Source organism: Emys orbicularis, chromosome 7 (assembly GCF_028017835.1).
Source record: "Emys orbicularis isolate rEmyOrb1 chromosome 7, rEmyOrb1.hap1, whole genome shotgun sequence".
In the NCBI taxonomy this organism is placed as follows: Eukaryota; Metazoa; Chordata; order Testudines; family Emydidae; genus Emys; species Emys orbicularis.
This window is the reverse complement of record NC_088689.1, coordinates 75,104,644-75,115,788: the sequence shown is the minus strand read 5'-3', so window position 1 is coordinate 75,115,788 and position 11,145 is coordinate 75,104,644. Positions and strand designations below refer to the sequence as shown.

Below are 11,145 nucleotides of genomic sequence, written 5' to 3'. Positions count from 1 at the left end.
ACTGAATACAACTTAATTCTCCTTAATGGGGTACACATAGAAGACCAAGGATCAAATATTCTAAAGGGAGAAGTGCAACAAGAAATTGATAAATGTAGTAGAAAGACAAGTTTGTTATAGTTAGTCCCTCTTTTGATTGTCTCTGTGGGCATTCTCTTTGTCCTGAAGCTTAGTCTGCCCTCCAATACCACCTCACTAAAACTCATGATAGATCTGGCTTTTACTTGTGATGTTCATATCCCATTGTTACAAATGTAACTACTTTATTTTCAGATAATGAGTCTTTGGTTCCTATCTCATACCTACACTATGTAGCAGTGACACCATAAATATTCAGTGTCCCATCCATTGAAAGGTTGCTTTTTAGATAACTAAAAGGCAAATAAGTACCATAACTTGCAGAGAGGTCTATACAAATCATTTAGACAAGATACAATCTTCTAGTATTGGGGAAATATCTCAATGAAACTGATTATGAATCACCACTTGTTTTCATAATGCAAGATCTTACCTTTTCTAACCCATTACATATTTATTTAAGGCTTGTCTACACATGGACTTATTCTGGAATAAGTTGACAATTTATCCCAGAATAAGTGCCTTTTTCCAAATGTAGCTTAACTTAATCAACTTCCAAAGAATTTCATCAAAGTACAGAATTAGTCTTAAATATCATCTTCTCCTGTGACCTCTAAATCAAAATGACTGTTAGATGCTTCTGTTCTCCGCTACTTTAACAGGATAAACTTGCATAAAGCATGAGAAATCAGTTCTTAGAAACACAATCTGAGTTAGTTTCAAGACATTTGCGATAGAGAAAAGTTTAACTGTAAAGCTATAACTATTATTCCCCTTTCAACAGGAAATCTAGATACCAAGACAAATTTAAGAGGATCCAAAACAATGCTCACACCTCTGAAAACAGATCTCTAGACAGTACAGATGGAAAGAATATTTATACTAGACACAGGGCTCTAAGTGAGGAAAAGGAAGCAGTGGAACAAGGGGAATTTCAGGTCCTCCAGCTGTAGAGGAGAATATAGTGGTAGGCTATGGAGGACATTTTCTACTAGGACATATGGAGCTCAGGAAGTATTAAATGTGAACACTGTCTTAGGGCAACTCATAAAAGCTCAGAGTAGATTTCAGCTTTTGACTACAGCTCAATAACAGAGGCAGTAAAAGAACAGGCTTCTGAGAAAAGGGAAGGTTTTCTAGCCTCAGAAGGAATAGACACACAGCAACATTACTAGTCTGATGTCTGCTACACTCAAGTCCTTAGCCAAGGCATCCCCCTGGCTACACGGCTCTTCCAGAATAACAGCTTGTATGTTTGGTGCAGTTCAAACCTTAGGAATTTGACAAGTCAATCTGAGTCATGACCCAATTCTCGTATCTTAGGAAAAAGCGTCCTTTTGTTGTAGAATTTCATCGTTTCTCCAGTTTTTTGTACTTTGCTTCTGCAGAAGAAAAGCAGAATGGTTGTTAGAACTGAGAGGAGGACTAAAGGCTCCAATCCTGTAAACTGATGCGTAGTCTAGATTCCCCTTGACTTCAGAGTGACAAGAGGCACTTGAGACAGTTTTTCAAAGGTATTTAGGCACATATAGTTGCAAACAGGTGCTTTTAAAAATACCACTCAGTACCTAACTCCCATGGAAATCAATAGGATTTATGAACATAACCTACTTAGGTGAAATTTTTAAGAGGACCTATCTGCATCTTTAGGCACCAGCTACCTGAGTGCCTTGCAGAATCAGGTGGTGTTAATAATTATATTGCAACACTACCCACATTATAGTCAGCCTTCGCATAAAGCCTGCTACTTCTAATATACCCAAGTTATAATACCCTTCTTGCTCTTCCCAGTATATTTCTATTACCCAGTTTCCTACATTCCATACTGCATTTTCAGAGTTCCAACACAGACTAGTTAAATCTCTATGAAAATTACTCCTGGCTTCTTCTGTGTACATTGTACAATAGGCTATCCTGCTCAATAGTAACAATACAGGAACATGGTTACCAAGCTTTTTCGAATAGGCATCCAGCTTGTAGGCTGCCTGCTCAAGAGCTGCCACTTGCTCTTCAATTAGGTTGATTTGTTCCAGATACGGCTGAAGACCAGCATCTTAAAAAGGGGGGGGAAACCAGACCAATCAATTCTTACTAATTCACTGAGAGGGAACAGTTCAGAGCTGAAACAAAGAGCTTCGCAGGACATTGTTTGGTCAGTATATTTTACAGATGACAAAAAGAACAAGTGTCTAGAGTTAAATTTTTATTTTATACTTAAAAATCTAACTATTCTCAAACTCCCCACAAAAAAAAATATACAGTGAGAATTAAATCAATACAAGTATCTTTTTAAATTCTTAATCAGTTTCTAATCAGCTGAAAGCAAATATACTAAGTATGTAGCCCAGTTATGAAAATGAAAGAAGAATCTATTTACTTCACTCACTGTACAGGCATTTTATTACCTATCGTATATAGCTTTATAAATGGTATACAAGACAGACAGCTGCACAATGTTCATCACCAATTTTGCATGTAAATCCTAGAAATCTCCAGCTTTCAGCAGTAATCAAGCAGAATTGATTCATTATCTGTATTGATGTTGAATTGCAAAGCTTTACAGTGTTTGGAAAACAAGATCACATGTACATTTCATTGCCATAACCCATAGCTGTGATGGAAGGTATATAACTGACAGTTACACAAACACAGATTTTGAAAATCCACTAATGCTTCCTAGAACGTCATCTCAATCTTAGAAAGAAACTTTCACTCTTACAGAAACAGGCACTGAATTTAAAAAAAAAAAAAGAGGACTCTCCAAAGGTAGATAAGTACATATCCTGGGCTAAGTTCGCTCTAAGATGTGCAGCTGCCTATTAAGCCCAGCGGAGGGGCTCAGGTCTGCAGCAGGGAGAGGTGCCTCAGTATGGAATTGCTGTGGTGGGGAGAGGCGCCTCTTCCCCCGGCCATGTGTTGCTGTGGCAAGAGAGGGCTGGGGGGAGTCCTCTCTCTTCCCACCATAGTCCCTGGGCAGCCTGCACCCCAAACCCCTCATCCTTGGCCCCACCCAAGTCCATACCCCCCTGCACGCCAACCCTCTGCCCCGAGCCCCCTCCCGAACCCCTCATCCCCGGCCTCATCCCAGAGCCCTCATCCCCCCGACATGCCCCAGCCCTGAGCCCCCTCCCACATTCCAAACCCCTTGGCCCCACCACATGAATTTTGTTATGTGCACCAATATGGAGGTGATGTGTCACACATCACCTCATATTGGTGCACATAAAATTCATTCTGCACATGGATGTAAAAAATTAGAGGGAACACTGATCCTGGGCCAGGATATTCACAATGATTAGGGTCCTACCAAATTCATGGCAATGAAAAACAAGTCAGACTGTGAAATCTGGTCTTTTGTGTGTTTTTACCCTAAACTATATACTGATTTCACAGAGGAGATCAGAGTTTCTCAAATTGGGGGTCATGACCCAAAAGGGAGTTGTGTGTGTGTGGGGGGGTCACAAGGTTATTTTAGGGGGGATCATGGTATTGCCACCCTTGTTTCTCCGCTGCCTTCAGAGCTGGGTGGCCAGACAGCAGCAGCTGTTGGCCAATCGCCCAGCTCTGAAGGCAGTGCCCTGCCAGCAGCAGCAGAGAAGTAAGGGTGGCAATGCCATACTATGCCACCCTTACTTCTGTGCTGCTGCCTTCAGAGCTGGGCGACTGGAGAATGGCAGCTGCTGACTGAGGGCCCAGCTCTGCAGGCAGCAGCGCAGAAGTAAGGGTGGCAATACCATACTATGCCATCCTTACTTCTGTGCTGCTGCTGGTGACGGCTCTGCCTTCAGAGCTGGGCAGCTGGAGAGCGTTTGCTGGCTGGGAGCCCAGCTCTGAAGGCAGAGCTGTCACCAGCAGCAGCGAGAAGTAAGGGTAGCAGAACCACACCCCCCCTACAATAACCTTGTGACCCCCACACAACTCCTTTTTGGGTCAGGACCCCACAATTACAACACTGTGATATTTCAGATTTAAATAGCTGAAATCATGAAGTTTAGTATTTTAAAAATCCTATGCCCATGAAATGGACCATGAATTTGGTAGGGCACTAACAATGATGACAGAAAGCGCCAATATGTCTAGAACAGTTTCCTTTAGGTTACAAATCACTATTTAACCTAATCACATCTTCCATTTTTTCCTTTACCTTCTCCTGTGCATAAACTAAGCAGCTAAAATAACTAGTTGAGACAATAATACTAAGGAAGGGCAAAGTATTTTGGTGGATTAAACCTCTTTATCCCCATGCCACTGTTGATGTAGATAAATATTATTGTCCCTAATGTACAGATGGGGACAGTGATGGACACAGCTTATGGACCTGAACAAACTCTCCCTCAAAATTAGTGGAGTCTTTCTATTGACTTTAAGTTGGATCAGACACTAACCTGCCCAACGCCACAGTGGGACTCTGACAGAGCTGGGAATACAACCCAGGGTTCCTGGCTTCACTTCTGCTAACTAACCACAAAACCATCCTTGTCTCCCATACAAAAGCAAAGGGAGGAGGATTAGTACTATTCAGGGAGCTCCATTCATTTAACCATCAGCTTCAAATGAAACTTATTCTACACTTATCACATATTCTAGGCACATACAGCCTTTACAGAGTCTTCTCTCCTTCGAAAGTTAATGGGAATTTGAACTATAGGCCCCTAGATGCTTCGTTTACTGTGTAACATCCATTTACTAGAGTCATTCCTGACTCGTTTTTACTTACATTTTTGATTTAGGTCCTTCAGGTTTCGACTAATGTTTACAGCAATATCTTTCATTTCCAGATATTTCAAGCTAGTCAGCTTGTTCATATTTTCCAGGAGTTTGTAGTCTTCACTGGTGGCTTTAGAAAAAAGAGAAAATATTTACACCTTTATAAAAACAACTAGCAGAGTTTGGAATCTACGTGCGCACTGTTCAGAGCTGAAGAGTTCAAGGTGACAGCTGAATATAGCTTAGAATATCTCATTCAATAATATGGCTCTTAGCAAGATGCTCCCTAAAAACGAGGAGATCAAATATTGCAGATTGGAATATCAGATGGACTCAAGAATAAATATGTAGCATATTCAGTAAAAAACATGGGCTTATTTTATACATTTCTACAATACCTATCATTCTGGCAGAAAAAAGTTTCTATTTACAAAGCTAAAGGTCTTGATCCTGAAAGTTGATCTGCATGCAGGAACACAAAGCCCCACAGAAGTCAATGGGGCTTCATGTAGGGATGGTGGTCTGCCTGAATTAGGGTGACCAGATGTCCCGTTTTTAAAGGGACAGTCCCGTTTTTTGGGACTTTTTCTTATATAGGTGTCTATTACCCTCCACCCCTGTCCAGTTTTTTCACAGTTGCTATCTGGTTACCCTAGCCTGAATGCAACAGCCTGCAGGATCAGGGCTTAAGACACCAGCCAGCTCATTACACTGTTTTTGGTTTTGCATTTTTGTAGAGAAAAATAATAAGGGAAAAATTAAGCTGAAAAAAGTTGGAAAACATAAGAGGTAAGACTTCTGTGTTAACCTTACCTCTGTTAGTTCGCATATAGGCTTTGATTTAACAGAGCACCATTAGAAAGGAAGGATGGTCCAGTAGTTAGAGCATTAGCCTAGGACTCGGGGGATTGGGGTCCCTGCTCTGCCATGAACTTCCTATACGACATTAGGCAAGTCACTTAGTCTCTCTACGTTTCAATTCCCTAGTTGCAAAATGGGGATAATAGCTACCTAACCTTACATGGGTCCTGGGAGGAAAATACAAAAAAAATAGTGAGGTGCTCAGATACTACAGGAATGGGGGCCAGATAAGTCCCTAAGATAGACAGAGGTGTTTAAGTGCCTTATTGAGTCAGGGCCACAGGCAGTATGAAATGACAGAGGTTCTTTCAAAGTCTGCTGATGTGATATACTTTGGACAAAATGGGTGGCTTGCCAACAACATGCCACCAGGCTATTTGTGGCTTAACAACTTTAGCACAAATGCAATTTACATAAAGTTGCCGGTGCTACAGAGCCAACACCCTGAACCAGCAATTTCTATTCTCTCAACTGCAGCTAATGAGAACAGTAACCCATTTCAGCATGCTTCATGGGATGTTGGCTCTGCCGCATACACACAGTACTTGTTCCATTCAGTAACATGGAGCAGCTGTAGAGATCCCTATAACAGAGTGAGCCGCCAACTGAGCACCCCCTTGTTGTCAAAGATCATTTCATGGCACCTGTCTCTGTCACTCCTGCTTCAGGGGCCTCTTAAATAAACTCCACACTCCTAGTCCAAAGGTAATGTAAGCACTCCCCTTCTTGAGTCCAATTTATTCAGTCCTCTCGGTACACACTGGTACTTCAGGCCCCAACCCCAGTTCAGTGTCTCTCTTCCCCTTAGCTAGGGAATCCCCAGCCCTCTTTCCTGGAGCTGTGTCCCCATTCGGTGACCACTCTCAGGCTTTACCTAGCTGGAGCTCAGCCTTCTAGCTTTGACTTCCAAACTCCCCTGATGTCAGGGTCTTTCTCCTGCCTTAGCAGGCTACTCCTAGTTGGGGTGACCTTGATTTCAGTCTTCCCTGCAGGAGCCCTTCCCAGGTAGTCTTTGCTGCAGCTTCCTGCTGTTCTTAAAGGGGACAGCTGTGGTTCCACTACATGGCCTTTACTTCCCCCACCTATGGAGGTGAGTTATACTTGTCACAGGAGAATGGCAGCCCAGCTCAGTTCCAAAGTCAGCTTTGGTCCAGTCATGAAGCTACAGCATGTTTATAGGTCCCTCTTGCTCTACATCTGTTCCCTCCCCACTGAGGGCTTGTCTATGTGAACACTTAGGACCAGCCTACATTACAATATTAAGTGGACCTAAATTATGTCGACATACAGCCACCACAGTAATTAAATCGCTTTTGCATGTCCACACTACGCTCCTTGTGTTGGCAGTGCACGTCCTCACCAGGAGCGCTTGTACCGATTTGGCTGTCAGCATGGGGCATTGTGGGATAGCTTTCGAAAGGCAGCAACGGTCGATGTAAGCAACGCAGTGTCTACACTGACACTGCATCGACCTAACTACATCGACCTAAGCACTATGCCTCTTGTGGAGGTGGAGTTATTAAGTCGGTGAAGTGGGCGAGTTACATCAGTAGGAGCTACATTTTAGCATAGATGCGTACAGAGTTAGGGAATAGATTAAAGCACACTAGGGAACTTTTAGCACGTGGCAGCAGTGTCCATGCAGGCACTTAGTGCATGGCAGGCTACAGAGAAATAGATTTACACCTCACCTTGCCACAAATTAAGTGTTCGTACAGACAAGCTCTCAGAAGAAGAAATAGTTAACCTGATTCAGTACCACACTAAAAACTTTTTGAAAGATAAAAAGGCACATCAATCTGGGGTCCTCTTTAGCTTTTCATTCAGATGCTCTGATGTTCTATCTCAACACATGATCCAAGTGGCAGCCATCTAACTGCCCGTGTGACCCCACTGACTGCTGACATGCGTTAACAGTTCGCTAGAGCACTTTGATCTCGTCCTCTTTGAAATGGGACTAGCTCAAAGAACATTAATGAACTATTAAGGCACATCAGCAGGGTGCATGTGGACAGTTAGATTGGGGCAGGCTAGTGCAAGGTGGATTCACACCCCAGCTTGCCATGGTCTAATTGCTTGTGTACATAAAACCACCAAATTATATTAAGGCCACTTTAATTCTGCCCACGCAGGGGCTGAATGCAGTTTAACTAATCCCCTTTTAATTCACACCTTAATTAATTCAGATTACTTTTCCTGAGTGTCCCTGTGTAGACAAGCCCTAAAACACTAAGCAGCATATTTCTTTTTTTAAACAGTTTATTTCCATGCTAGCCAGGTTTGTTAGTTTCACAGTTTGCCTTACCTGTCAGTTCACCTGTTAAGTAAGTGGCCATTTTGTTAAACATATCCTTACAAAGCTCATTGATATCTGCTTCTGCTGGTTCCTTAGCTTCCTCCGCTGTCTCCACAGCAGGATCCTCTAATCAGGTTATAAATGAACAGTACAGCGGTAAGGGAAAATTAGTCAAATATTGAAGTACACAAAAGATCGTAAAAACAACACAGATCTTTTTGTTACATTTATATTCAACATAGGGTGTACATTTTAGATTAATAAACAATTAACCCACAAAGTTATCTGTAAAATAGCATAGTTGATTTAACAGCTTGATTTTAAATCAATAAATATTTTATCTATTTCAGGGGTAGGCCTCTCCAGTTTACCTTATTATTACAAAGGCAAAAATTAACGTTGGCAAAGATTAGATGATGTGAAGACAATGATTTCAGGAAAGATCTTTGAGTCTGATCATTTCTATTGGCTGTGCCTACTGTCATTTTTTTTCATCTTTGATCACTGATTGAGAACTGTTCTCTATGTCCCCTTCAGAAGGTGCTGCAACATTCCCCCAGTCCTGTCCACTAAACTTTTTCTTCTCCTTCAAATCCCTTTGTAACATTCCTCCTGTTCTTCCCACAAATAATCTCTCCACTGCTTCATTGGAGTAGTTTTCTTCTGCTCTGTATTTGCTTGTATTTTCTTTACATGGCTTGATCCTGAGATATGCCCAAGCACCCATAACTCCAACTGACTTACCTAGGGGCTGAGGGCACTTAGCAACTCCTGGAAGAACTTGGCATACTGCAGGATCAAGCCCATAGGCAATATGCATTTTGGAGCAGGGAACCAGACTTACTCTATGTTTGGAATAGTGTGATGATAATTTGCATGCTATATAAGCGGTTAGTAAGCATCAGTTCCTTCTGCAAAGAACTGATAGTCTTATTAGCCTGGAATAGCTTTTCATGACAAAACCATAGGCTGCCCATCTAAGTGAAAACATTTTCCTCTCCCTCTTGATGCTTCATCCTTCTCAGTGTCGTTGTAAGCAAGGAATATTTGCCAAATAAAGGCTGCAGCAAGTCACATGTGAGACACAGAGAGAAACAGCACCAGCTGCCTGTGACAGAAGCCTGGTGCCATCACCCACTTCTGGAAGGTTTAACATTGTGTATGACAGTGGGTGCGCGGCGTGTGGGGAATAAGACTAACTCAGCCTAGTGAAGGACAATCAGCCAAGCCAGCACCGCAGCCCATCACCGTTGAAACAACCCCTGCTCGGTTAGGGGATGGAGACCCTGGTCTTTTGGCCACAGAGCGATGCCACCCAGTTGGCTCACACCTGCCACAGGTGACGGGTGAACTGAGAGCTCTGGGGGGGGGTGCCCCGTTCCCACGTCAGGAGTCACTAAGGCCAATGGACAAATGCGGGTCCCTTTGGGATGGGAGCTCTGGCCCCCCTCGTAGCCTGGGGTGTGCGGGGGGGACCAGACCCCAACTCTGCGGGGTCTCCTGGGGCAGGGGCCGAACCCCTGAGACCCCTCCTAGGGCAACAGCACCAGCCTGCCAGGGGCTCCGCTCAGGGTCTAGAGGCCAGCTGGGCCCAGGGCCCCCTTGGGAGGCGGGGGCACATTAGCAGCGCGGCACCCGGGGGTCACAGCTCCAGGCCCCCAGCTTGGGGCGGGGTCTCAGGTCGGGGAGGGGGCGCGGGTCTTAGGCTCCCCCCGGCCTCTCCCTTACGTTTGGCTACTTGCACCCGGGCCTCCGGCGGACCCTCGGCAGCGGCGGCGGTTGCCATGACGACAGGCCCCCCTCCGATAGACAAATCCCGGCCGCTTCCGCGTTCCCCCGAACTCGCCGAGCGCGGCCCCGCCCCTGCTCCCTACTGCGCAGGCGCGGGAGCATAGCGCTTGCGCACAGACACGGCTGTCACACGTCCTTCTGCGCACGTGGGTGGCACTGGCGACCGGAGGGGCCCTGGTTGTCCTGGGCGGGGCCTCAGGTGCCGGGAGCCTAGTCCCCCGTGCCGGGGATGCTAATGTCCCCCTGGTGTGAGGGGGCTGTGGTAGGGCACGCCTCCTGCCAGACCATTTTAAAACCACCGAAAGCTTTATTTCCATTCCCTATGGGGCTCACCCCGAAGAAAGCTCCACCTCATGCTGGTGGAGGGAACCACGCTGCTGGCTGTGTTCCTTCAACGACCCTGGCGGTGCCCTAATGCCCAGCTTAGATGGAGGCGCGGTTGATGTGACACGTGGCGGTGTTAAAACCATCACCAACCAGGCTCTACTGACCTTTTTCTACCCACCTGTACAGCACCTAGCACAATGCCTGATCTCAGTTGGGGCCAGACGGTAATATAAATAGCTATGAACATGTTAATTAATGCCCCTGCAATACTAAAAAGTGTCTTTTTCCAGCAAACAACACATTTTAAAATGTTTTTATAATAACTTTAAAAGCAAGAAGACTAATCACAAACAATTCTAAGTATCAGACAACATTGTTTAGTTATTTAAACAAACCTAGTAAACACCAACATTTGTACCAACAATTCAAAGCTGCTGAGGAAGTGAAAAGCCAGGAATTGTGGTTTCAGATCTAGCAGGGGCCCTTCCTTATCTGAAAGTGAAAAACAGAAGCATTCATATTTTGTGGTGTTAGCATGGCTAGTTCCCCATTGGGTTCAACTGTGATCTTGACAAGTGCTCTCTGCCTGCCACATATTATGACTAGCACATGCTTATCTTTAGACACTAAGGGTTGTCTTTGCTGCAGCACTAGCTCGAGCTGTAACTCCAGTGTTGCCTCTAACCCAGTGGTACTCAAACTTTTGTACTGGTGACCCCTTTCACATAGCAAGCCTCTGAGTCCGGCCCCCCCTTATAAATTAAAAACACTTCTTTATACATTTAACACCATTATAAATGCTGGATGCAAAGCGGGGTTTGGGGTGGAGGCTGACAGCTCGTGACCCCCCCATGTAAGAACCTTGTGACCCCCTGAGGGGTCCCGACCCCCAGTTTGAGAACCCCTGTTCTAACCTGAGTCAGGCCCACACACAAAAGTCTGTAGGTCGAGTGAAGTGGTGCTTTACACTCAAGCTAGCTTGGCCTGTCAGGGGGTGGGTTGAAGCTCCACTGCTGCTGGCATTGGAGCTAGCAATGCAGCTTCTCTGTGCTGCTAACCTAATCACGCTGTGCTGCTCAAGTGTT

The 11,145-nt window shown here is 44.7% G+C and overlaps 1 protein-coding gene across 1 annotated transcript; it reads right to left on the bottom strand.

Moving 5' to 3' along the window:
- Window positions 1-405: 405 nt before the first annotated feature.
- BLOC1S2 (biogenesis of lysosomal organelles complex 1 subunit 2) lies at window positions 406-9,795 on the bottom strand. Its single transcript, XM_065407575.1, has 5 exons — window positions 9,671-9,795; window positions 7,952-8,068; window positions 4,796-4,915; window positions 2,027-2,131; window positions 406-1,460 (listed from the first exon to the last, which is right to left on the bottom strand). The coding sequence occupies exons 1-5, from the start codon at window positions 9,726-9,728 to the stop codon at window positions 1,429-1,431; spliced, it is 432 nt and encodes a 143-aa protein (XP_065263647.1). The 5' UTR covers window positions 9,729-9,795; the 3' UTR covers window positions 406-1,428.
- Window positions 9,796-11,145: the final 1,350 nt, after the last annotated feature.